The sequence below is a fragment of the Harpia harpyja genome, chromosome 12 (genome assembly GCF_026419915.1).
Source record: "Harpia harpyja isolate bHarHar1 chromosome 12, bHarHar1 primary haplotype, whole genome shotgun sequence".
In the NCBI taxonomy this organism is placed as follows: Eukaryota; Metazoa; Chordata; class Aves; order Accipitriformes; family Accipitridae; genus Harpia; species Harpia harpyja.
In genome coordinates, this window is record NC_068951.1 from 22321152 (window position 1) to 22348575 (window position 27424).

The 27424-nt window shown below is 37.6% G+C and overlaps 1 protein-coding gene across 3 annotated transcripts in view; it reads left to right on the forward strand.

Annotated features, from left to right (window-relative positions):
• The window catches only part of CLSTN2 (calsyntenin 2), a 434458-nt gene that overhangs the window by 329717 nt on the left and 77317 nt on the right, over window positions 1-27424 (forward strand). For all 3 annotated transcript variants that reach the window (XM_052803658.1, XM_052803659.1, XM_052803660.1), the window contains exons 4-6: window positions 753-961; window positions 8241-8390; window positions 22699-22884. In XM_052803658.1, coding sequence (XP_052659618.1) covers window positions 753-961; window positions 8241-8390; window positions 22699-22884 — 545 coding nt within the window. The remainder of the gene's footprint in view (window positions 1-752; window positions 962-8240; window positions 8391-22698; window positions 22885-27424) is intronic.

Consider the following 27424-nt stretch of genomic DNA (forward strand, 5'->3'; position numbering starts at 1 on the left):
GTTGAAAATTTTAGTCTAATCCTGACCAAATGAAATCTGGCCCATTGGAACCAGACTTTGTTACACTTTCTCATAGTGGTTTGTATAGTAAGCCACACAGTAAGCTAGACTGTCTGGGGTCCCAACATTTACTACTGGCTCTGCCGCTGATATAGAAAGTCACTTCACTTCTCTGTCCTTCTGTTACCTCGCCTATCAAACCAGATAGCAAATTCTTGCAGAGGAAGGTCTTTAGAGTTTGCTCATTAAATACTAAAGGCCTGTTACTTTTGACCCTCAAAGGTTTACATGTACAACGTTGTGACTAATTAGGTAATTATAATCAGCAGAAGGTGAGAGGCTTATTTAATATTGAAGAATGTTCGTAAACTGACCATTTTTAGCTAGCGAATATGTAGGACTAGTATAATTCTCTTCCTCTTTTTTTGTTTATTAACCCATTTTACACTGGAATGATACCACTGACTTTCTGCTGGGGTCCATTTTAAGAGGCAGACTGATTTTAATAGGGAGCGCTGTGAAGCCCTCTCCCTACAAGCTGTGGCACTAGGTTTTTTTCCCTGGTGCCACATTAAGATATTAAACTGGGCAAATTAAACATAGAAATTCAATAATATCTCATTTTAGCAGATGCCTACATAGTTTTCTAGATATGTTTTGTTAGTATTTTCAAGTGTTTTTGAAGCAAACTATTAGTGACGTGTCATGATTAATTAATTTTTCTCTTTGATGTCTTTTTTTACCTATTTTAGGGCAGTGGTCCATATCCAGGTAAAGGATGTTAATGAGTTTTCACCAACTTTCAAGGAGAGTGTGTATAAGGCCACCGTGACAGAGGGAAAGATCTATGACAGCATACTGCAGGTAGAAGCCATAGATGAGGACTGTTCCCCGCAGTATAGCCAGATCTGCAATTATGAGATTGTCACAACCGATGTTCCTTTTGCCATTGACAGAAACGGTGAGTATGGAGAAGGAGCAATTTTAAGTTCTGGGACAGATAGCAGTAATTTCTGTAGATAGTGTAATTACCTACTGATACTAGCTGATAACCTGGCTTGAGTTTTAACTCAAGAGAGTAATCCTGTTCTCATCTCTGAGAATGAAGGAACCATTAAACTGGGAAATTCCATCCCTTCTACATAAGATTTGGTCAGAAAGTGGCACAGTAATTTATTGTGGAAATTAAAACCCCAGTTTTAGATAAGCAATACATTTCTCTGTCACTCAGTCCATTCTTTTGTCTCGGATCTAGTTTCCCGTCCAACTGATGGCATTTCCTAATGCAGCATGTAGCCCTACCTGATAGGGTTTATTCACTGGTTTGTAGCTAGTCCCATTCTTCTGAACTTTTTGGAGCAGAGTCTAAATGTAGAATTGACAATATTCTAGATATTTTTATTGATTGTTGAAACTTTCAGGGTGTGGGTCTGCAGATCTACCCATTTGTGGTGCTTCCTGAAGCAGGTCCATTATTCTGCAGTATGGAAGAAAATATGCTTTGCAGAAGTAGTATCATTTTTTAAAGGGTTTTAGATTTTAGTTGGTTTTTTTAAAGTATATAATATTGTAGGAAAAATAATAAACCATATTAAGTTTTCCATATGCAGCAATTTTTGACCTTGGTGGCCCTGTCTGTCAGCTTCCTGCTTTTCCCCATCAAGTTCTCACCAGGGAAAACCACAGAACTTTACTCTGAGTTTGGGAGAGGTGGCTGGGCTGCATTAAAAATGTGTTGAAGATCCTCTCTCTTATTCTTTGCTTGCTCCAGACAATGCAAAATAATAGCTTTGTCTTTCAAGTACTTCAGCAGTCCAATATTGGCATCACTTTGTAGATAAGAGTCCTTGTTATTGATATTCATGTGTGCACACTTGTGCAGAAGTTCAAAATGGAAATTCCTGTGCTCACAGAACTTGTTTCCCCAGAACAAGCACCCTGTGTGCATGCCCAGCAATACTCTGATTTATCTTTCCTAACAGAAGCATTTAATCAATGTTGTATGTAGGAGGAGAATACTCTTTGGAAGTTAAATCTGATTTTTGGCCAAACTGGAAATTGAAAGTATGCATGGAGCTACTTTTTTCTCTGCAGTCATTTTTATGTTGGGATGTTTTATAAAAACCTTTACCCATATTAAAAAATGATTCATTTTTATTTGTGCAGTTCTTGCACAATGCACAGCTGAGCATCAAAAGATAATAACCTGTTAGCATCAATAAATTCTAAATGACATTGGGGAAAAAGCCATCTTGTTATAATGCATTGGGAGGCAAGTATACTATATAGGAGGTATAATCATAAGAAGTATGTTTGTGTTTAAGTAAATGAGGTCAGCTGACACAGTAATCTTTTGCCAGAGCAATTGCACAAAGAATTGTTTTACAGTAAATGGGCATTTCGAAGTAGATGTTTGTGTGCAAATTCCTAGAAGCTTTTCCTCTCTACGGATTTTTTTCTAATTGTGAGATTCCCATGTTGTCATAAAAGGAAGTTCTCTGTGTTTCTCTTTGAAACCATTATTTTCCAGAGCTTCGTGTGACTTGCCAGTATGGGGCTGGGTACTTACACAAGTCACAGGTGGTTTCATAATTTCATACCGGGTTTGTTTACAGGTATTATGGATAAATAATACACTGAGATTAGCACAATACAGAGCAGACATTTCTATTGCTTATTCCTTTTCAGCTCCTATCACACAGTGCAGCTGGCTCATGAGTGATCATGGGTTTCTTACAGTCAGAGGCATGATCAAAAGCATGTGAAGTGTCACGAATCCTTGGTTACATCTTTGTCCTTGCATGCTTGGGACCTGCTTTTCAGCAAAGGCAATGAGAAAATCACTGATTTAAACATGACTTTAAAGCCTGCAGCAAGTAATTGGTAGAAGGTTGTAATACTTGCAGTTTCTTGGTCATGAATTCAATTAATATTTTTTGATCTATTTGTTCACCAAAAGCACAGTGCTACCACAATCAACAGTAACTGCAGTCTAATTTGCAATTTTTTAGATAATGGTAATTGCTTAAACCCACTGGGGTTAGAGACAGAGTTAGAATAGATGGCTGCACTTTTATTTTGTGAGAAATATGTTGCTTAGTTCCAACACATTTCACTGCTGAGAATGTCTCCGTATGCCAGCTGATATAAACTTTCTCTGATACAAATTCTTTGGCATTGTGCCCATTTTTTGTTACCTATAGGATGATTGAAATAGATGTATGAGATGCCTGGGACTCTCTGTTAACACCATGCTAATGAGGATTTTGTTTATAGGTTTTTTCATCCATTGTGAAAAACAAATCTAGGTTTGTCGTGGTTTAACCCCAGCCAGCAACTAAGCACCACGCAGCCCCTCACTCACTCCCCCCCACCCAGTGGGATGGGGGAGAAAATCGGGAAAAGAAGCAAAACCCGTGGGTTGAGATAAGAACGGTTTAATAGAACAGAAAAGAAGAAACTAATAATGATAATGATAACACTAATAAAATGACAACAGCAATAATAAAAGGATTGGAATATACAAATGATGCGCAGTGCAATTGCTCACCACCTGCCGATCAACACCCAGTTAGTCCCCAAGCGGTGATTCCCCGCCCCCACTCCCCCCAGTTCCTATACTAGATGGGACGTCCCATGGTATGGAATACCCCGTTGGCCAGTTTGGGTCAGGTGCCCTGGCTGTGTCCTGTGCCAACTTCTTGTGCCCCTCCAGCTTTCTCGCTGGCTGGGCATGAGAAGCTGAAAAATCCTTGACATTAGTCTAAACCCTACTTAGCAACAACTGAAAACATCACCATTATCAACATTCTTCTCATACTGAACTCAAAACATAGCACTGTACCAGCTACTAGGAAGACAATTAACTCTATCCCACCTGAAAAAAGGACAAGGTTCTTGTGTCTTCTGCAAGTTATGATTTTTTCTGCTTTTCAGTAACATAAGTGTGGAATTTCATTGCCCGTTTAACCAGATGCTTAGAATCAAATCTAAATATTGCAGAGGGCCCCAGAAATACGGGGGATGTGAGGAAAACATGCCATTATCAGTCCCAGATGGTGGGTTTTTTTCACCACCAACCCATGAAACTAACCATAAACACAGGCCTTTAGAAAGATGAACATGCTATTCTATCAGCTGTTTTCTTTTGTGAGATCATTGTCTTTTTAGGCAAAACTTATTTCTTGATTCTAGATCAATCTAGGGAGCATTTTGTTGTCTTGAAAAATCGTATTACAAATTGGGGAACATTTGCTGAACGGAAGAGAAAATCCTCCAGACTGTAGCAGTGCAAAGTCTACTTCACATCACCAAACTGTGTGAGGCACAGCTTGATAGGCACCCAGCACTGGCACAGGAAGCAGCATCCAGCTCTGGTATAGTTCTTGTAGATCTTTGTAAGTTAGGCACCTAAAAGTAGGTAATATAAAGCTTCCCATTTACAGTTGACAACTTTGACCCTTGGTATGTAATTTTTTGTGAATAAAATTACATTGTTTTATGAAACCATAAGACTAAAAAAATTGACTCTTGTATATGATGAGCCTAACTTGAAGGGTAATGAACTCTTGGTCATAAAATACAATCATGTAAAGGCAAAGGACAAATTTGTGCTTTGCTATGCAAAGGATTGGGACTAAAAGTATAAGATATAATATGTTTTAAGAGACTTTTGCATGCAGTTTATTCTAGTTGTCTTCTTAGCAGAGAATCCCAATCATCAAGTGAGTTATCGTATCAATATTGTGTAGGCTTTTTTCAGGTAAAAGAAAAATTAAACCACAATGCATGGATCTGTTGTAATGCCAGCAGAACAACATTTAATGCATTTTCTGCCTTCATTTGTCAGGGATCATGGTCACATGATCAGAGAATTCAGATATAGATGCAAATTGTCATGGCTCTGATCTACTGTTATGTAAAATGGGGATAACTATATTTGCCATCCCACCACTGAGAAGCACTTCACAAATACATATTCAGAGTGTTCAATATGAAAATTTTGCCAAGAAAGGTTGGACCAGATGATCGTACAAGTCCCTCCCAACCTGGTATTCTATGATTCTATGAAGATGAGTTACTGACTTATCTGTACAGTCAGTACAGGTTCTATCAAGTTACATACTGTAGAAAATAGATGTGGACAGGATCTCACAAGGTCATCCTTTACAGCACTGAGATCTGTGTTAGGAGCTATGCAAACTTCATATTGTCAGAAAAGTTGTGAAACTTTATAGTTAAGCATATGCATGTGATATTTATTTATTAAGCCACAATTTCTTTCCATTATCATTCAAAAGTGCACCTTTTTGACAAGAAGCTATTCTAATCCTTCAACTGACTTATGGTCAAACACCTCCTGGTTGGTGGCTCTTGGCAGCTGGGAATGTTGAGCTGCCAATCCTATGGGCAGACTGAAATCGGAGGCCACTCGTGTAACAACACTAGCCCTCATCTCTTCTAAGAGTTAGGAGATTCAGTTTTATACTTCTTATACACGCAGGAAGTAAGTATATGGAATTTAAGAGGCAATTGCCATAGTAAATCAGTCAAGTCTTTCTCCGTTCTTGTGACTGCTCCAAAATAAGATGAAAGACAGCCATAAAAGAGGGAAGTCTGTATCAAACTGACCCTGAAGAAACAGAGGTGTAAATGTGTGTGTCCTCCAGCAGGAATTTTTATATTCCTGTTGTCACTTATCTGTTTGTTGTTTTTTAAAATCTATTATAGCTTTGGATATTTCCAGTAAAAGGCAGAGATTTAGAAAGACTGAAAAAAATTAGTTTTATGGCCTAATTGTGAACTGTGTAGAAAAGTACTTACTTCTCCCATTAAAATTTTCTTTTTTTAATGTTATTGATTACCTTTTGTTTATGGGTGAGATGTAAATAGAAATTCCGAGTCTATCGTCTCTAAAACTTTAATTAGTCTGTATTTGTAGTGCTTCTCTTCTGTGTCTACTTTTTAATCGTATTGATTAAATTGTAAAATAACAAAGAAGCATAAAGCATCAGAGGTAACAGAAAAACAGAATGATTAAGAAATCAATAAACTACTGAGTAACAGCTGCAAGACATCCAAATGACCTTTCAGAATAACACCCAATAGTCAGAATCTTTGTAGTCCAAATTTTAAAAGACTGTTAAGAAATACAAATCTTGGAAGACAGATTTAGTGATATGCAAATGTGTTGTAATGATTTATAAATCATAGAGGACAGTTAATGTGCCACGCAAATTGTAGCGGTCTGCTAAAGTAGATTCAGACAATTTTGGTTTCTTGAGAATTATCTCTGCTGATCGTGGACTAAAAGAATACCAAGGAGAACCAAATAGGGAAATATAAAGATTCATGTAAGAAATAATATAATGCAGAAAGGAAAGAACAACTGAGCAGATATTAAATGAATAATTAAGTATACAGTGGCAGTTTTTCTTTAAATCCTCTTAGGCAGGTACTAATCAAGGAACTCAAGACAGTGAAATGGGTAGCTTAAATTGTTTTGCCAATTTCTAACTCAAAAATAATGAAGTAGTTGATATTGTTATTGCAGTTGCTTTTGTGATGGGAAGAGCTATCTACATGGTAGACTTGAAAATGCCTGGCAAGGTGAAGTGCCTGAGAGGGAACCAAGGAAGCTGTAGGAGACAGTACTGTTTCCATATTAGCCTTCAGCAGGTCCTTCTGCTTCTCCATTTGAGACATAAAATTAGCAATAGGGCTTGTCCCCCCTGTGCCCTGCTCAGAAAGGGAGGGGTAAAGACTCAAAGTCGACAGAAAATGGGGTATTGGGCCTGATTTATAGCTGCAGATGTAAGGGTCTACTTAAACTACAAATTTTGAACCAGAAGATGGTGATAGTTGCAAAAGCAGTCTTTTTTCAGGCCTGACCTGAAAAGTTTTGCATCAGTTTCAATTAAACTACTAAAGTTGGCTTTAATGTAGTAGTAGTCAGAAAAGTGTTGGGCTTTGACAAGATAAGGAGTGTGCATCAGAGAGACACCTGCTAAAAGTCTTTGCTTGTCAAACTAATGGAGGTTTAGTGAAAGACTTATTTAAGAAGTTTCATTTGTCTGCTTTCACCTGTCTCTCATTCATTTGAATGAAAAAGAAACAAAAACCCATACCCCAAACCCCAAACAATGCCAGCATGCCTAACAACAGATACTTTAACTAGCACCTGTGGGAATCAGAGCACTGTGTTAGACTAAACTCCAGGATCTGGGTGCTCCTCATTCCAAATTTAGCCCAAACAACTTGATTTTGCAGATTGTGCTTGAAAGCAGTTGTTATATGTAGCATTGATCCCAAGTAAGTTTGTTTCTTGAATTCTAGAACAAACATTCTCATTCAAAGAGATGGTATAATAAACAGCCCTGAGCAAAAGTGTGAAACTTATTAAACAGTCTCAAGTTTCATTTTGAGCAAGAAGTGCATTTTGGTGGAAATGGACAGAATTAAAACGCTGAACTCATTAATTACAAAACCATACATTCTGCATGGTAATCTTCCAATCCTGCAGGAAGTACTCTGAGAAAGATCTTTCCCTTTCTTTGTGGAAGTTGTAATGTCTTTGTTCCCAAAACAGGTAATTTGTCACCTTTATATATGTGTCAGGTTCAGCAGATAATCTCTGTTGTTGCTGAGTTTTATTTTCCATGTGATAGTCTGTGCTGTCATATCAAATACTGCTAAGCGCTCTAATGTAGAATGTGATTCTGGGGCTTTTCCTTTTTTTAAAACCCAGGGAAAAGTGTTATAGGGCTAAAGATCTCTCTCACCTAAAGGGTAATAGCTTTAGGGAAAAAAAGAAGATACTTAGGCTGGGGAGATGTTCAGCAGTAGATCTCGGGAATGCGACTGCTGCGTTAAAGCAGTGTATTCTGGGAAGATGTGGAAAATGAGGTTGCACCTACTTATACTTTACATTTCAGGATGTAACTGCTAATTAGTCTTAAGTCTTACTTTACAAAGTGTTGTTGAACAGATGTTTTCTAGTATAGACATGCCCATATTATATGCCTAGCATCTTGTATTTGCCTAAGAACTTCCTTATTTCTCTGCTGGATTGAAAAAAAATACTTCCCATTCCTTATAAGTGTCCTGCCTGTGGATGTCCTATGTACTTCAGAGAGCTTTCTGGACACAAAGGACTTCATCAACCAGGACTCAAATGTTATAGTCTGTATATGCTTATCCAAGAAGTAATTTCTGAATGTTATCTTATATTGAATCTATAGGTAACATCAGAAACACTGAGAAACTGAACTATGATAAACAGCACCAGTATGAGATAATGGTAACAGCTTTTGACTGTGGGCAAAAACATGCAATAGAAGATGTCTTAGTACGAGTTAATGTCAAACCAGTGTGCAAACCAGGCTGGCAAGGTAAGGTTTAATGGTTCATATATTCTAATTTTTGTTAAAATCTCTTTTCTTTGGTGTTTTCCCTCCATCTCACAGTAAGGAAACTAGGGTGCTTATTGCAGTGGTAATAGAAAACCGTTGCTATTTCTTTTGCTTAATTCATTCCAAGCCTGTTAAAAAAGTGGATAATAATCCCATACTTGTTTACATTTGCCATGCTTCTTCTCTAGTCAGAACAAAAAACAGATTAGAAAAAAAGATAAACTTCTATTCTAATAAGCTATCTTATAATTCTGTCTGAATATACTGCAACATATAAAAAAATTCTTCTGATTTGCCTTTCTCCTACTACTCCTTTAAATAAAACGTTTGAAGCCACCATTACAAGGTAGTTTTCCCACGTGTGCCAGAGTTGTTCAGATTATCTTGTTCCAGGTACAGAATTGGCTTTCATGTGCATGCATGCATGAGTTGAGGCACGCTCAACTGGCAGTGGGAGTGAAAGGCAATTTTTATCTTGATTACTGTCTTCCTATTGAGACATTTCTGTAGGAACTGATTTTCTAAAAAGATTCTAAGAATCTATGCTCTGTCTAAAATGGAGAAAAACCCAGCTGGCAATGTACTAGGAAGATAGATATGCTACAAATTATAAGGAATTATGATGAAAATGAGGACTGGATTAGGGACAAATGAACTGGATGTAGCCACATTATGCAGATGTCATTCAGGACTAACCTGACCTTAATAATTGTAATTTTTAAAGAGAATGATTGAGAAGGGAAAAATCAGTTTGGCTGTTGTACTTGAAGGTAAATTTGCAGACTGACATTTAGAAGGAAAAAAGGTTTTCTTTGTAAAATGAGAAGCCCTGGTCTAGAGGACCTTGTAATGAAATGTGTGCAATATCATGATTCCATTTTCACAGTCCTCACTTAGAGTAGAACCACATTTTAATTTTCCAGGGATGTACTAGTTCCCCACCTGCCCAAGTATTTTGAAGAGCATTTTTATTAAAAAAAAAAAACCAAAAAACCTATGAACTATTTCCACGTTTTCTGATCTTGTTGTTCAAAACCCTATGACTTATTCTATAAAACCAGTATGGTCTCTTTACAGCGTAGAAATGTTGTGTTTTCATTTTATGGAGTCATCTCAAATAAATCAAATACTCCTAAATTAGCTTGGAATTTGTATTAAAATGGGTGCGATTGTTGATTTTTTAAAATTTCCATTTAGGTGTTTTCCATTATTTCCATTTAGGTGTTTTATTGATTGAATAATTTCTGCAAAGATGCCTTACTAATTGGTGTGTTTATATTGTCCAATATTGTCACACTTATTTCATAGTTCAAGCATCAATTATAGGACAGGTGGTCATTGCTGGTCCCATCAGGTGGGTATAGACACTGGGTAGCCAATAGTAGTAATTGAAACAACCTCAAATAAGGTTTGTTTTGTGGTTGGGGATTTTTGGATGCTTTGTTCATCTTAGATTATGTGAAGTGTTTACAAGGTATGTAAGTTTTTAATGAAAAACTGGAATTCAACTACTGTTATTTTATGCATGCAAAATTTATATTCTTCTTTTCTAGAAGTCAGAGCTGTATGTGGCTGATGGTTTGGTTAACACTAGGTATTTAATATGAGCGGCTGCCAGGTTGTTATTTTTAGTGTAATGGTGAGAAAGTAGACAGAGAAAACAGCATATGTAAAGCAATAACTCCTAAAAAAAGAATGCAATACATAAGAAAGTTTAAAGCAGCTTGTCTAAAGCATCTCAGATGGGAAAGGATATGCTTTGTTAGCATTCATTATGCTTGAATTTGGGCTTTTTGTTTATTTCTGTGGCAATTTGGCACAAATATTCTTTGTCCCTTCTGATCTGATACAAGTTTTATGACGGGTCTTTATCATAGGCAATGTAAAAATATGAAATAGCTCAATATGTTCTGCTCAGCATATTCCATGCCATCCATGTGGAATTGTGCCTTTCCATCTGTCAAACAGGTGACAGCTTCACTTCACTGGCATGTCTCCAGGTCAGATGGCACAAAGTGCAAGCGGATAGTGTTTGCCTACTCAGGGTATAAGGTAAACAATTGGGTAGATATAACTTTAGTTCTCAATTACTATGTCATTAATTATAATTTGAAAATGAGCTACAACAGAATGCTTCCAGAAAATTCTACATTTCTCTTAATGAGATTCTTTTATGTCTACTTATTTTTAAAGGTGAAGATAATGAGATAGGTGATGTTGTTTTCCACTTTGATCCAATATCTGTAAAAATTACCTGTTGCTAGGAAAAAAAAAAATCAAATAAGCAGAACTTACTAATAGTGTTTCCAGTACTTAAAGAGGAAATCTGGAGACTGGGAATGGAGGATATTTATAGTGTTCTTTCTTCCCTGTGTCTGTGACTCTCTGTGATCTGCCCACAAAGAGGCAGTCAGCAGGTATGCTCCATCTTCTTTGAAATAATGATATATTTGAAAATATTGGATGACTAAGGGAGGTAAAATAATGTTTTGCTTGACAGAAAAGATTAATATTCTGAGCTGTTGGTTATAATATAGAAGTTGCCAAAATATGATATATGGGGTTTTTTTTCTTGTTCTTCAGTGTTAGCTTGAACAAATAAATATTTGGAATTTCAATTTATAGCATTGGCAGTTAGCTCTTAAAAGTTGCTGGCTTTAGTAATCTGAAATATTGTGCAGTTCTTTCTGTGACTATTGTGAATAGAGATTGTCATAGTCTAATGCAAATTCAGTGATAAAAATTTCAGTGCAATAGATTTCAATGCAGATGCTCTTCAAATAACCTCTATTGTGCAGGGGTGGGACACGGAAGAATAGGTTTACATAAACAATGTATGAAATTGTTCCTGTTTCTAGAGGCCAACTCCACATGACTGACATGTATAGCAGAGCAAATAAGACTCAACAAGCCAAGGTGCTATCCTTTAAGCAATATTCCTTTGGGCTAATAGCATTTAAGTCTTCATTAAATCTAGGAGCTACTTCCCTACTCTTTGAAGATGGACATTAACATATAATCAGCAAGCATTCCCACACAGAGGTTTTCAGCAAACAACAAGCCTCCACTCTATTAAGAGGCTACTTTAGAAACAAACTAGACCCAAACTGACATCAAACCATTCTGAGCAGACCACTTTGAAACGTTATTAGTATCCTAAGCAAGCTAAAAATGTATATCAATGAACCTAATTAATTCCTAATCAGTTATTTTAATTGAAAAGTCTTGTTAGTGAGTTTTGGCAACTGACTTTTACAGATATGCTACAAATTCTCTTCATGGTATCTGTGTGTTAATTTCCATGATTTTCAAACAATGGAGTGATCACTTACTGCCAGGTAAGTAAAGAGACTACGTTATAAAGAAAAGTTAGATGATAGTATTTCTGACACCATAATAGGTACATTTGCAGTTGAAGTTATTTCTATTTTTTGTTTAATTTTTTTTTTAAATGCAATTATTGGGTTTCCATGCTAAGAAAAACCCTATTATCTTCAGCACATTCCCTGGGATTCTGTCCGTTCTTCCAGAACTCTGCCTTTGTTTCAGTTCTATGGACACAGAGAATACACTAGACTTTTTCCTGTAGATTGACTTCCAGTGTGGTTCTTTTCACTACAGTAGTTTTAATGTCACAAATACTGATTTCTGTAACATTACGTCTGCCTTATTCAAAGTAGTGTAGACAGACTTCTGGCAACATAGTACTAAATATGCATATAGTATTTTCCTCAAAAAACCTGAGGTGAAATAAGAAAGAGTCAAAACCCTGTAATCTACGCCATGTTTTCTATAGCTCATTTATGGTATCATAATATTGTCTTTTCTCTTTTCTGCTACTTTTAGGAACAGTCTTCATAAAACTGAAGAAGTTACTGTCCCCCCTAGTGGGATAGCAAATGGAACTAAAATATAAAACAATCTCCTAAAAGATGTAAGATAGCAGAAAATTGAAAACAATTATTCCTGTACCAAGCTCTCTGGTGAATGATGCACTACATGGGGAGAAAGTAAAGAGGACTTTAGCCTCAAAACATGAAGGGCAGAATCATGTCCCCAAACACTTAAAATATGTTTTGAGTCTGCTAGAGATCTGCTCAACTATTGACAATTAAACCAAAAGTCAGGTTGTTCCCTAAAATGCAATTGATTTCAGACAGGAAGCAGTTATTAAGGCATAAACCAAAAAAGCTCCTCTAAACAAATCAGCTGAATACCCCAATAAATTATCAGAGGACTCTGTGTTTCTGAAACAAACAGGGAAGGTTGAATGTGTTTCTTGGGGAGATAAGTATGTAGCAAAGACAACAGTCCAAAAATTAAGTCACATTTTCTCCTCTGACCAAAGAGGACTTAATTTTTTTTCCGCCAAATTTGATATGACCCTTGCATAAGCAATGCTCACTAACCTCCAGTTGAAAAGAAAATTAGGACTCTGATTAGAAAACAGGATTTCACAGCATCTAGCCTGAAATGTTTTACTAATTTGAAAAGATTTCCTACACTTACCTCCAAGTCCTATGAACTCATATACACCTGAGGTAACAATATAAAGGAGAAGTTCCTTAAAAATTCATCTAAAAAAAAAAAAGATGTTCCCTAAAAATTCAATGATTTTCCACTTAGTGTTTACTTAAAAATGATTTTGAAATAAAAGCTTCTCTTTGTTTATTTTACCTAATATACTATAAAAATATTTACTAAGAGTAGTTAATGTCTCAAAGATACTGCATGTTACTTCTTTTTAAGGCATGTAGCAATCACTAAGGTGACCTAGGGCTTTGCTACCACCAAAAGGCACATTCTTCTCTTTAATGTTGAATAGTCATTCAGAGGCCAGGTACAGGTCAGATCAGCTTGCTTTTCCTGCTGAAATATAATCTTTCTTTTGTGCAGAGAAGGGCAGGACCTTCTCTTTTGATAGCAGAGTGATCTTACATCTCTTTTGATTCAACATACTACAGAGATGCTATTTGCAGTAGATGCTGAGTGATTTTAGGAATGTATTCATGCGGGCTTTCTAGTAAAATCCAATTACAGAGGAAAACCAAAACTGTATTGGCTTTTGAGCTGTCAGTGCTTTTAACAAGGAGCAATATGATTACTAAAGCAATTGGTTATGTGGAGGAGGGTGGTCAAGTACAGAAACCTTCAGCAACAATTTTAAAGGCACAAATATTTTCTGCAATAAATATAAATCAATTTCTATTCTTCTTGTGCACATACCTAGCAGTTTAAAAATGCAATGCTTGTGTTGTCTTAGCTATAAGATATTTACCCATATTTTTAAAAATGAAATTTATTGCAAAGCAGGGAGCTTTTATGCCAGTGTAGTCTTGGAGCTGCTGTGCATGCATTAGCCATACATCCTTAAAAAAAAGTAATCATAACAAAATGCTTACAAGCTATTAACTTGAATGGCACCATTTTAGTAGAATACCCAGTCTTTAAATACCCATTTCAGACATTTGAAAATCAATTGAACTTCTGAGTACTTTTGATTTTTGAGCTCAGAGTTTACATAAGTTCAAACTCATTTATGTAGTTGTATCAGCATTATATTTTCTTTTATTTGACTACCAGTCATATTTAGAGAAAGCAGTCATACCTGTTTCAATCTAATTTTTAAGATAAGCTCTCCTTTCCTCAGCAAATTCTGTGTACATATTACAGCTAAATACATCTTTCCCGAACACTCCAGATGTGGTGTTTTCACATGTTTCTTTTTACCATAGCCTCTTACTGGAAACACAGTGCTTTATATTCCAAGACTACCTTTCTTTTGCCTGGCTGTGTCAGACCAGTGGCTCATGGACATGCTGTTAATGACCTAATGGAATCAGCTCTTTTTCCATGTGTCATTTTTCAGTGATGACTCACCAGTTTGCTGAAGTTCCTGAGCATGAACTGCCACTTTGTATCATTACTACAAAGCAATATTTCTATAACACTAGTTCTCAAGGTCATCTTATTCTGTGCTTGGGATATCCTCTTTCTATATTGCTTTCCAATGTAGAATTGCCTTTCAGTTTTGTCACTAGCAGAAGTAATTAACACAGTCCTGGGTTTGTGCCAAGACCATTAATGGAAACATCAAATAACAATCCCGAGGCAGATTCACAGGGATCTTTACTAGTCAATTCCCTGTGTACCACGAACTTCACATTTTCAGAGTAACCCATTATTGCCCTCTCTTTGGGCAGTTCTGTGTATATGTTACAATTGCAATATTAAAGCCTGTCTTTTCCATCTTAACAGATGTAAGAAACCATTCATTTTAGACCTATTTAACTAGATCCTTATTTCCAAATACCTCTGTGGAAGTTCACTCCTTTGTTCACCTTTCTGCATTTACAACTACAAAAAAATTTTTTCCTTTTTTAAATTTTTCACTGCAAGATCTCCATGAGCTTCACTGGGGCAATTATAATTTCATTGAGAAATTTCTTATCTCTGAGATGTAGTTGACAGGTGGTGGTTCAATTAATGTTTCCTCTGGTCAAAAGTTAAAGCACTACAGGATATCCAGTTAGGTTTGAAGCTTTTCCCTATGATTTTTTTTCCTCTGCATGTAATAACTTCCACATATTCTTACACCATAGGCTTAAAAATTGCAGACTTTCTACATGAGTTTTGACATCCTCAGTTCAATTGATTCCAGTAAGTAGTCCGTGTGGTGTTTCAGAGCCTGTCTTTTGGAATTTGAGAAGCTCTTTGTGTACTCTTCAGCAGAGAAATCCCTTGGAATAGCAGAATCCAAACACTAGTCACAGCCCTTGTTCTCCAGGATAACTAGGAAGCTGCCTCTTCCCATAATGACATCTTTTTGTGGTAGTTTGTCCTTCTGAAAACATTAGAAGTCTAACCACATCTAAACCTGGTGTAAGGAGCAGCAAGAGCAGGGCTACTCCCTAAAGGAAGGCAAGCCAGGAGCCACTTTCGGTAACAGAGCTGGCAGAGCCTTCATCATCAAGGGCCAACCCCTAACCCAACCGAGGTGAGCAGGGCAGACCCAGAGATGGGGGCCAGGTTCAGCCAAGAGTCCAGATCCTCAGGCATGTTCATGGTGAGGAGGCAGGTCCCAGGAAGTCGATCCATAGATGAGAGTTAGGATCATGTCACTGGGCGGGTCCGTAGTGATGAGGCCAGGCTGTCAAGCCAGAAAGCCAGTCCATGGGTTGACTTCTGCATGTAAGGTTGTATTGGGTTTGTGTGGCAAGGTTTTGGTAGCGGGGGGTGTTACAGGGGTCGCTTCAGTGAGAAGCTGCTGGAAGCTTCCCCTGTGTCCCACAGAGCCAATGCCAGCCGGCTCTAAGATGGACCTGCTACAGGCCAAGGCCGAGCCAATCAGCAATAGTGGTAGCGCCTCTGGGATAACAGATTTAAGAAGGGGAAAAAAGTTGTGGGAGACACAGAAACGGCAGCCGGAGAGAGGAGTGTGAACACGTAAGAGAAACAACCCTGCAGACCCCCAGGTCAGTGAAGAAGGAGGGGGAGGAGGTGCTCCAGGCACCGGAGCAGAGATTCCCCTGCAGCCCGTGGTGAAGACCATGGTGAGGCAGGCTGTCCCCCTGCAGCCCAGGGAGGTCCACGGTGGAGCAGATATCCACCTGCAGCCCATGGAGGACCCCACGCCGGAGCAGGTGGGTGCCCGAAGGAGGCTGTGACCCCGTGGGAAGCCCGTGCTGGAGCAGGTTCCTGGCAGAACCTGCGGATCTGTGGAGAGAGGAGCCCACATAGCAGGTTTTCTGGCAGGACTTGTGACCCCGTGGGGGACCCATGCTGGAGCAGTGTGCTCCTGAAGGACTGCAGTCTGTGGAAGGGACCCATGCTGGAGCAGTTCGTGAAGAACTGCAACCCTTGGGAAGGACCCACGTTGGAGAAGTTCATGGAGGACTGTCTCCCATGGGAGGGACCCCATGCTGTAACCGGGGAAGAGTGTGATGAGTCCTCCCCCTAAGGAAGATGAAGTGGCAGAGATAACGTATGATGAACTGACTGTAAACCCCATTCCCCATCCCCCTGCGCCGCTGGGTGGGGTTGGTAGAGAATCCAGGAGTGAAGTTGTGCCCGGGAAGAAGGGAGGGGTGGAGGGAAGGTGTTCTGAGATTTGGTTTTATTTTTCATTACCCTACTCTGGTTGATTGGTAATAAATTGAGTTAATTTTCCCCAAACTGAGCCTGTTTTGCCCACGACAGTAATTGGTGAGTGATCTCTCCTGTCCTTATCTCAACCCAGAAGCCCTTTGTTATATTTTCTCTCCCCTGTCCAGCTGAGGGGGGGGCAGGGGTGGAGTGATAGAACAGCTTTGGTGGTCACCTGGTGTTCAGCCAGGGTCAATCCACCACAAAGGTCCCTATGGCTAGACCTGGGGCTGAGCTTAAATAAACCTCCTGGCCCATGGGTGCAAATGGAGGCCCCAAGTGAGGTTTGTGGAGGCTTATAAGGGCTTATTAGAGCTATTGGGGCTCTGACACCCAGTCTGCTCCAGGAAATATCTATTATTATTTAAATGCAGTCTCACAACAAATAATAGTTTAGCCTATGCTGTTGTTTCCTATTTTTTTAGATTCTTACATGTTTATTTTGCATAATTACGCACCAGTAGGGCTTGGGGTTTTATCACTCGATGGCATATTCAGTGTCACTAGTTCAGGCACAACTGCTATTCCATTATGGTTCACTAACTCCTGCAACAGCAAACTTTACACTATGCTGCAGTAGTCCAAATTTCTGTCTGTCTCTATTTTTTATGTGTTTTAAACTATCAGCATACTGCAGAAAGAAATGGTGTATATGGATGTTTGTTTATGCTTATGAGATCTGCATTCAAATCTCTTAGCAAGCCATGGTGCCTTAGAAGGGCTTTGGAAGTAAGTTTGAGTCTTCTCTTCGCAGTGGAGAGGTTTTAACTGGGTCAGATGTTCTGATTATCATTTCCTTAACAAATCACTCATTGTATTTAGCATGCTTAATATATGTGGCATCAGATTTAGCATTCCTGTCATCTGTATGTTACTAGCTTGTAGATTAGCTGTCAAACCTAGAAATATTTATTAGGGTTTTTTTTTAATTTTGTTATATGGCTAGTGGTGCTAGATGTGAAATTATCTTTTCCCCTTAAAAAAAAAGAACAGAACTTTAAAGATTATTTTGCAATGTTGGTTAAAAACATTCACATTTTATGTATACATGTGTATATATGTGTATGTATATATGTATGCATACATATGTATGTACATATGTATATTATATATATAAAAGTTGATTTTAAAATAGGGGGCAATATAATTTAATAAAAAATACGCTAACTGGTATTTATGGTTGCTATTTATGGTATCTATGTTATTGAACACACACAAGAAGCATGATCCTAGCTGATACTTAAATTTTGTTTCAATTTTGGCATAATTTCTACCAAACTTCCCTAGCAAATACATGTCTGCTAGCAGTGGTAGGAATTGTGGCACCCATTGTAAAGCTCGGTACTTGGTTCCCAAGAGAAAAAGCATTTTTTTCTATTGGTGGTGTTGAAAGAAAATTGTAGTTTTGTGAGGACAGTGCACTGCTCTTCCAAATATCATTGTACAGCATCTAGAGCTGCCTGGCTGCTGCTTTTAAGATACAGGGAGTTTCATAAATCATGAAAATAAGTGTACTTTTGGCAAAACTGCAGAGACATTTCTGATCTTTTTTGAAATACGTTGTGTACCCTGATATTTTTATTTATTCTAGATTGTTTCAGATTTTCAAATTAATAGAGAGCAAAATGTTTAATAAAACCAAATACTTCAGCAAAGCTGTGAAGTGTATAAGATTAAAAAAAAAAAAACAAAAAAAACCCAGCAGAATAACCTTTAGCCAAGTATCCAGCCTACATAGATAGGACAGATGCGAAGATGCTGTAGACGAAACAGAAGATCTAGCAATTACATTGCTCTGGGAACCTTATGTTCCAGCTATTTTGTAGAGATGCTGCAGAGACTTACTAATAGCACTACATAAATTTTATCTTGCATTTAGCTGCCAGGATGTACATCTTCAGTCCAACATGAGAGAAGTTTTGCATTTCACTGACATAGTAGTTGTGTTGCAATTGTCTTTAATTACCTTCACATCATTTTTAATGTTATAAGGTGGAATCAAAGTTCATGGCCACAGGCATGTAGGACGACACACGAATCAGGTCATACCTCCTCTGCATGAGTGCTATACTCTTTCAAGGAAAAATCAGATTAAATCATTCTTAGTGTCATCAAGCATTAGAAATGAATTAAAATATAATACATGGATCACAAGGAGAGTCGTGTACAAAACTGTTTAGTGTGGAGATCAAGGGAAGTCTTTACATTATCGTTCTGTTAAAAGGAAAATTTATTTAGTGCATTGGGATTTACTTTTAAAGGCTCAAACTGTCACCAATATTTGATCCATTTTGATCTTGGAATAGTTTGAGTATCTCAGAGATTGAGATCCAAGTCTATGTAGTTGTTTTATAATTGATGAAATCTGAACCACAAATGACATTGTGATACTTACACTCTAATGTTGTTATGTTGGAGGTATAATCCAGCTGGGGCTGTGTTATATTGTCTGAAAGAGCTTTATACCACAAGTGGCAAGCAAAAGCCTATTGGATTAAAAAATCCAAACAAAAGCTGTCTTCTGCAGGACTAAACAGGGCTAGTTTTAGTCAAACTTTTCCCATGGGATTAGTCTTCCCCCCTTACTGAGGAGACAGTGCTTACCTTAATAAATTTGCACTGTAATGTCGTGGTGTCGCATGACAGTTTGTGTCAAAGGAGGAACCATGTTGGTTGAGTTTAGCTAATCTAGTGCAACCTACCATTTCAGATGGGATTATATATCTTTTGACTGTTTGCATAACCCTAGACATGAGTCACATTTTAAGATACAGTTTTTAAATACCTGAAATTCAGAGGCTTTTGTAGAATGAGGTTACATGAGACTCTCCTTCTGAGTCAGTTCTAGAGGAATCAAAAAAGTGCCACCACATTCCTGAGGTGAAGGTGCTGATCTTTTGAATGTGTCCAATACAGGATGTTATTCCGGGAGAAAGAAAAATAATGATCTTCACCACATTCAAAATTAAATGAAAGACTTTGGGTTTTCTCACAATAAGCTGTTCGCACTGACACCACTTCTTGCTTGTTCTAACTCTATGCAGTTTCCAACATTACTAACTTTACTGGTGGTGAGATACAGAGGGTGCTGGCCTCAGCTTCAACACCTCTGGGGCACTGAAATGCCATGGGGGCAGGTAGTATATAAATAAGCCAGTTGATTTGTATCAGAGCTATTGCTACCTTTAAGGACTGTACTGCTATCTCAGAATTGTATCATACTCCAGTATCGCCTCGTGCCTGCCTTCTGCACGGAGAGGGACTCCTTGGTGGACTTCCTAAATCTGCACTAAGTCACTGAAAGTGCTAGTGGGATTTAGGCTGAGGATTGGTCTATGGTGCTGCAGGGGACCAAGTACAAAGGTTCAAGTCTAGTTGATGTTTTATAGTTTAGAGCTGAGATAAATGCGAGTGATTTAGAACGTTCAGTGTTTATGATCTCTGGGTACAAATTACCATTTCTGCCAAGTTGAAAGGTAATACTGTGAAATGAAATACCACTTCCAATCCAAGGGATGTTCATGTGGCAGAAATAGAGGTCTTCCATTATTCTTCCTTGTGAGTAATGGCATTTTATATAGCATGTTTTTAATAAGATATTCTTCATATAACTGGAGGTGAGTATGCAGCTGCAGATATGTTACAGTTGTTAATTCAGTCACGTCTTGCATGCCCTAATGAATATTTTGCATGAGTGCCGGTTAATTTGATATAGCAGAGAAATGAAAACGTGGCTGAAACCTGAAAGCTGCTGAGATAGTCAGAAATGTTTCAGATACATATGAGACTTTATTTTTCCTTTGGGGTAGAGGATTATAACGTTTTAACTGGTGAATAAGAGACTATAAAGATCAGTAATTTGTATATTAGTAGCTTGTATACAAACGAGCAAATTACTTTATTTTTACCTTAAGTATCTGAAAGAATTTGCTGCTCTTGTTCGATTGGAAAAATGTTAACCTCGAGTTTCTGGAATGGATAGGGAACAGAAATCTGTTATTGTAATGATGTACCTTATATGATACTTGAAATTCTAAGGGAACTGTTTAAGTTGGCAACTGCAGACAAATTATGCAATACTGCAGATCAAATCTGACTTAATATGGAATGAATGGGCTGAATATTATTACCTAAAAATTACTACTGAAATAGCAACACAGCTGATGTGTGCACAGGCACTAAAGTAGTCATAGTTGTCTTTTAGTCAGTGATGCACAAGTCCTAAAGATTTTAGTAAAAATAGATATTAAACATACTTTCAAAATGTTCCATGAAGTCTCACCTTCCCCTTGAGAACAAAATGCTGTATGATTACCATTTGGATTAAAAGTCATGAAGAAAATCTGATAATTTTGTAATGCAGACTAGTGACTGTCAGCATCCTATCTCCTTTGTCTGGACTAATGTTTGCTCTACATTTCAAAATGTTTGCATGGACTTTCAGATTTTCATGTAAATTTTTAATCCAATTTAAGATGGTGGGAGAGAGCACCTTTTTTCAAGCTTTCTGAAAATGAGGTCTGTTGAAAAACACCAAACTTCTTCACCTACTAAGTATAAATATATATCTAAAATTACTTTTCCTTCCACTGATATTTAGAAAGAATGTCTCTGTCCATTTGCTTTAAGAGATTTCATTGACTGCCAGGACCTAGAATTTTTCCATTTATCTAGTCGTCTTTTACCTAGGACTAAAAAAAAGTCAGAGAAACTTCAGCTGTGTATGCAGGAGTACTTCTTTTGACAAATTTTACAGATACACAGATGTACACATTAGGTAGCAGAGTTGAATAGTTTTGTGACTTCAAAGTAATTAACTATTTGCATCTCTATTAATGTGGCATTCTTATTTATGTTGTGCGGCAACTTGGCTGGAATTAGCTAAAATGTATGAGAGTTATGAACCTGTAAGAGCAACGAGGAGGAGGCCCACGAAAACGGCTAAAGGGCTGGAACATCTCTCCTATGAGGAAAGGCTGAGAGAGTTGGGGTTGTTCAGCCTGGAGAAGAGAAGGCTCCAGGGAGACCTTACAGCAGCCTTCCAGTACTTAAAGGGGGCCTGCAAGAAAGACAGAGAGAAACCTTTTACCGAGACCTGTAGTGACAGGACAAGAGGTAACAGTTTTAAACCAAAAGGCGGTAGACTTAGGTTGGATATAAGGAAGAAATTCTTTCCTGTATGAATGGTGAGACACTGGAACATGTTGCCCAGAGAAGGTGTGGATGCCCTGTCCCTGGAAGTGTTCAAGGTCAGATTGGATGGGGCTATGAGCAACCCGGTCTAGTGAAAGATGTCCCTGCCTGTGGCAGGGGGGTTGGACTAAGTGATCTTTGAAGGTCCCTTCCAACCCAAACCTTTCTATGAAAATGTGAACTGTAAAGATAGCTGAAATACACGTTAATTAATGCTGCTTGTTTGGGTTTTCTCCAAAGCAGGTTGCAAATACCATAATTAATTGGATTTAAAAATTAAATGCCTCAGTTGAGAAGCACAGTAGTACTTATGGCATGTCCAGGTGGCTGCCTAAAGCAGGTGATTGTTTAAATGTTGTGGGCTGTGAGACATCTGGATAAGCAAGACCACAGATTAGTCAGATCTGGCTGAAAGCACGAGTAGTCCTTTCAGCTGTAACTTTTTGTCATTAATACTTCACAAAATTAGTAAGAAATTTAAAGACAAGAAGTGGCACTACAGATGTGTTATATTATCTTTTGGTCACAGTCCAGTGAGACTGATGTATATAGCCTGGTCCTTGGAGATACTTGTTCTGTATCACAAAACTATGAAATCTGACCAAATTCAGTGCAGCAGACAGCCTCATCCCTGTAGAGCTGGCTTGTAATCAGTCACATGGACATTGGAGATCCAGACTGACACCAATTAGCACTTCTTGTCAGGATATGTATGTACCCCATGCTTGTGTGACTCTAGCAGCAGTAGCATTACTTAATTGAGTCTGATACTCTTTTACAAAGAGGGGCAAACCCCAATTTTTTAGGACAGTAACTTATCGATGCCAAGTTCAGAAACTTTTATTTTTGTCTTAGACAGTGACCTTTGAGAAAAATTTGTTATTTAAAATTGTATAACTCCCTTCCCTTTTTTTAACCAGTCTTGTATCTTTTTGTTGTTTTTTTTCAGACTGGAACAAACGGATTGAATACAAGCCCGGTTCTGGCAGCATACCTTTGTTTCCCAGCATTCGTCTAGAAACGTGTGATGGACCAGTTTCCTCAATACATACCACCATTGAATTACAGACCAATTACATTGGAAAGGGCTGTGATCGTGAAACATACTCAGAAAAATCTCTGCAAAAATTATGTGGTATGAATATGGCTTTCAGTTGATATAATATTTTTCCAGATGAAGCACCAATTCCTTGTGACCTGTAAGCATGCAATACATGAATTTCGTTCAGCTGGTTCATTTTGGATTGTAGCAATGAAAATGAAGGGAGTGGTGATATTTGACTGGTGCTCCATTTTTCTTTTCCATTTCTTTTCACTCTTTTTCATACCTTCTCCCTGCTTTAATTTTTTTCTCTCCTGCTCCTCTTCCTTTCTCTATTTTTTCTCTTTCCTCATTTCACCTCTTTTTCACTCTTTCTTCCCTCTGCCACTGATACTGGTGTGACAGTGTTAGTGAGATTTCAGGTATAGATTTGCCATTATAGGAAGACCATAGGATTTGATGAGTATTGAATGTCTGTCTTGTGTTTCGGTTTTCCTGACTCAGCTTTCTGTTCTGCTGCTAATTACTGTGCTAGAGTAAAAACAAACAAAAAGTAAAGGAACATTTGGGGCAATCATTTGAGCAAAAATATTTAAGAAACATGAATTTCAGAAAAGAGAGGTAAAGAAAGGTTGCTTAGTTATTTTCTTCCTTTTTCCTCCTTTTTGATAACTTGCTCTAAAAGATACAAATTAATTTTGAAAGGTAGATTAAATACTTGAAGATACTGCTGTATTTTTGTGACTTTAGGATTATGTGTATGGCAAAGCAATAGCCACACATTAAGCTATTTATCTTTTGCCTTTTGAGATCTGCTGTCTCTCCTCCTCTTCTAAAATCCCATCTTCTTAAAGACCTCATCTGATGCCCTGATGGTGTGGAGCATTGATTCCCATCTTCACCAAAATGTCTCTTTGCCTGCCTCCTGTCTGAGCTACAGTAGCAAATGTACAATTTTTTTCCATTTAAATGCATGGATTTTGGTTTATGGTGCTTTGGTGTATGGCTTATATTTGCTTTGATAACCACACAACGGTGTTGCAGATATGTTAAGATCAATACACTAACCTTTAAGAAATAATTTTGTAAATGAAAATTTTCAGCCAGTGTTACTAAATTATTAAAGAAGGAGAGCCAATTCCCAGGGTAAAATAGTTTGCAGTTACTATTACCAATTACTTGTGGAGACTGGGAAAGTGAGGTAAAGGTGAGTGGGAGTAGTAGCATTCTCGCAAAATCTGAATATTTTCAACCTGAAAATTGCTTAGATAAGATTACAGAAACAATCATAATTTTAATGCTGTGTCTTTATCCAACTGACTGGGATCCTAGAAAAGCAGGAGAAAACCCATCTGCCAACAGTATGCATCTTCATTGTGTTAATGACGTTAAAAGTGAGAGGTTGAGCAAGGTTATGTGACCTATCAGGGACTTGATTTCATAAAATACTAGTATTTTAACAAAAATAAATACGTTATAGATAAAGTCACGCACTTTTGCCTCCTCTAAGAACCTGTATTGGCAGCAAAAAGAACATTGCTTTATGCCTGTTACAGACCTGAACTGCAAATGGCGCAATCATTCAGAGCAGATCACTATGTACAAGATCTAAATGACCAAATGATTACATTGACATAAAACACCAATAGCAACTATATCCAACAATGTTATCATTTTAAGTGTAGGACTGAAAGTAGGTACCTTCTGCTGGTGTAAAAATCCTTGGTTGAGGAAGGTTGTGAAAAGTCTATGGGGTTCAGTTTGTAGAGAATGGCTTGACTACCTTACCTGCTGACACTTAAGCAGTAGAGAAGAGAATTTCAAGTCTTTCTCTTTTTCTTCTGAATAAACTAGATGTTTCCCAATACTACTCCAATCTTAATTCATTGTCCTCACCATGTGTAAGCCGAAGCTGGTGAAAAGCAGAATGATCAAAAACATTTCAGCAGGTCTGTCAATGCCATTATAGTAGTTGCAGGCAGCCTTTGAGCAGGTGGACAGATGTACTGTCTAACATTACTGCTGAACTTCCAGTTTTTACTCAACGCATCTATGAAGGAACAGAATGAAAAGCACTTGACAAAATAAATAGAATGTAAAAACTATGTGTAAGTGAGGCAGGAAATTCTCATTGCTGAAAGAATATTTTTTTTGTCCAAGGTTTCCATATCTTCACAGAGAATAGGCAGGGTAGAAACTTGTAATAGGACTTTGATAAAAAGGTTGTAAATGACAATGAACTTTACATCAGAATTGCATTTGGACTGGCTTACAGTTTGGTATTTAGTTTTTATTACCATCTTTAATGTAGAGAGAACTCTTATGGAAGCAGGTTAAATTATTTCTGGATATCAGTTTTCTCCCAGAAATGAGCTTATTGTATCTAAGGATCGGATGAATAAATTCTTTGAAAAGGAAGAAAACACTGAGTTTTTTTTCTACCAGTAAAGCACTGCGTGATTGCAGAGAGTGCAGAACTGAGTGATCACATACAAATATTAATTTGCGCCATATAAAGTGGAAGATTGTCTCTCTATAATTAAGGACCGAGTTTATAAATCCTGTGCTCATTTCTTCATTTATCTGTTGGAAATCTAGAGAATTCAGATGCTAAGGACAGTGCATTAAAATTCATTTTTTATATGACTAGTGGTTTAAGTCTGCTTTTCAATAACCCAGTGATTTGCACTCACTTTGACAGTCAAGATGGGCAGTCAAATTACAATTGAGTAATTTTAAAGTCAAAGAGTTATTAGTGTTGTGTCTCACAGCATTTTAGCAAGCATTTTTTCACCCTGTCATCCGACAATAATAAAAAATAAAGAATGTATAAAACCCACAATTTGGACTGCAAAAACATATCCAGAATAAATCTCACTGAAAAAAAAAAAATCAGTTAAGGAGCCTAGAATATGGTGGAAAGATGGCTATGGTGCTGTCTTCTTTCCCTCTAAATGTAGATAAAATAGAAAATAATGGGATTGCTAATTCTCACACATGGCAAACAGGAAACTGAAGTATGGAGACGCTGAGTATCAGATTCAAGGCCATGCTCCAGCTAAGAGGGTAGATCCTGCCCTCTCTCCTTTATCCTGGGTTGTGTAGCTTTGCAGGAGGCTCAAAGAAAGTTGTTGGTCTGATTGAAAAGTAATCATTTGGGCTTGGTTTTATTTGGTTTTATTTAGCTTTCAGCTAAGCCACCAGTCTGGTCCAATTCAGCAAGCAGTGTCAGTATGTGCTTATCCTGGCACAAAGTTTGCAGCACAAATATGCAGGGTGAAGAGAGGAGGTGGGGCCAATTCACTAAGCTGCTTGTGAAAACAAGCACTTTAATATGCAAGGTGTACCTCAGGGGTCTCAGTCAAAAACTGTGCTTAATGCAGTGGCTCCTGCATCGTTCTGGAAACATTTTAGAAGAGAAGGGCATCAGCCACTACATTTTGGAAGGGCACTGATCCAGTAGCATGATAAGACTCTTCTGGGAACACCTCCAGATACATCCCGTTTGTATTGCTCCAGGTCTGTGTATGTACATGGCTGAGCAGCTTGGGATGCTGGTTGGATTTATTAGGATCGAAACAGTATGATTTCTTCCAACTAAATCTCCCAAGCACATAATCCAATAGTTGTTCTCAGGGCAGGATTAACACATGCTAACAGGAAGAGTTTCCAAAGTAACCCATAAATCTCCATAAAAATATGGGCAGATAAAGTAGAACCTGTTGAGCTTGGTACTGATTACCCAAATGCTCTTACACAAGCCTGACCTTCAGCTGGGAAAATAAGGTAGTTTACTTGAGTATCTTGCTGAATCAGAGTTTAACAAGCAATATGAGAGACTTCCATTTTGGAGTTTTTCCACAGATTCATTCCAGTGGAAAAAATAGATCTTTCCAAATAGAGAGAGGGAAGCATAAAGCTGCTTCTTTGAGCCCATAATTTACCCAATATAAGCATGTGCCCATTTAAAAGCATATTTCCTTTGATATACATCACGGTGCAAGCAATTTCTGTTCCTCCTGTAAGTTTAGAAAATTATCATAAAGATTAACAGAAAAGGAAATTGATTGAGAAAATTATGGTTCTACTTATGTCCTGTGCAAGTAATTTTATTTTTTAGTGGCTTGAATTAAGAAAAAAATAGAAAGTTTATCACAAATTGTGCCATCTAGATAAGTTGATTTTGATGTATTCCTGTTGATAACACCTGTGTATTAAGCAGTGCAGTGTGGTGTATTATCCAGAATTACAATTTATAAAATAAATACATCTTGTCTCTGTGCTCAAATTCTAAATATGTAGATGTTAGGTTTGATATTACTATCACTTCAAAATAACATCATTTTACAGTAATAAATCTGGGGGAATTGTCTAAGAAATTCAGTTACTGAATGATATGAATGTTTTCATATCATTACTATAATACTTTTTAAAAAAAACCCCTAGGGTACAATTCCATACATTCTTGGCTTAAAATTCTACACTGCTGCAGAGAGTTGGGATCTTTTTTTCTCTCCTTGGATGCTGAAGGAGGCTGGGATAACTTACTAGTGTGGGATTTTTTATGCAGTTGCAGTTTGTTCACCATATTCTTGCTTGACAAAGCATCAACAAGAATACAAAGACTGTTTGT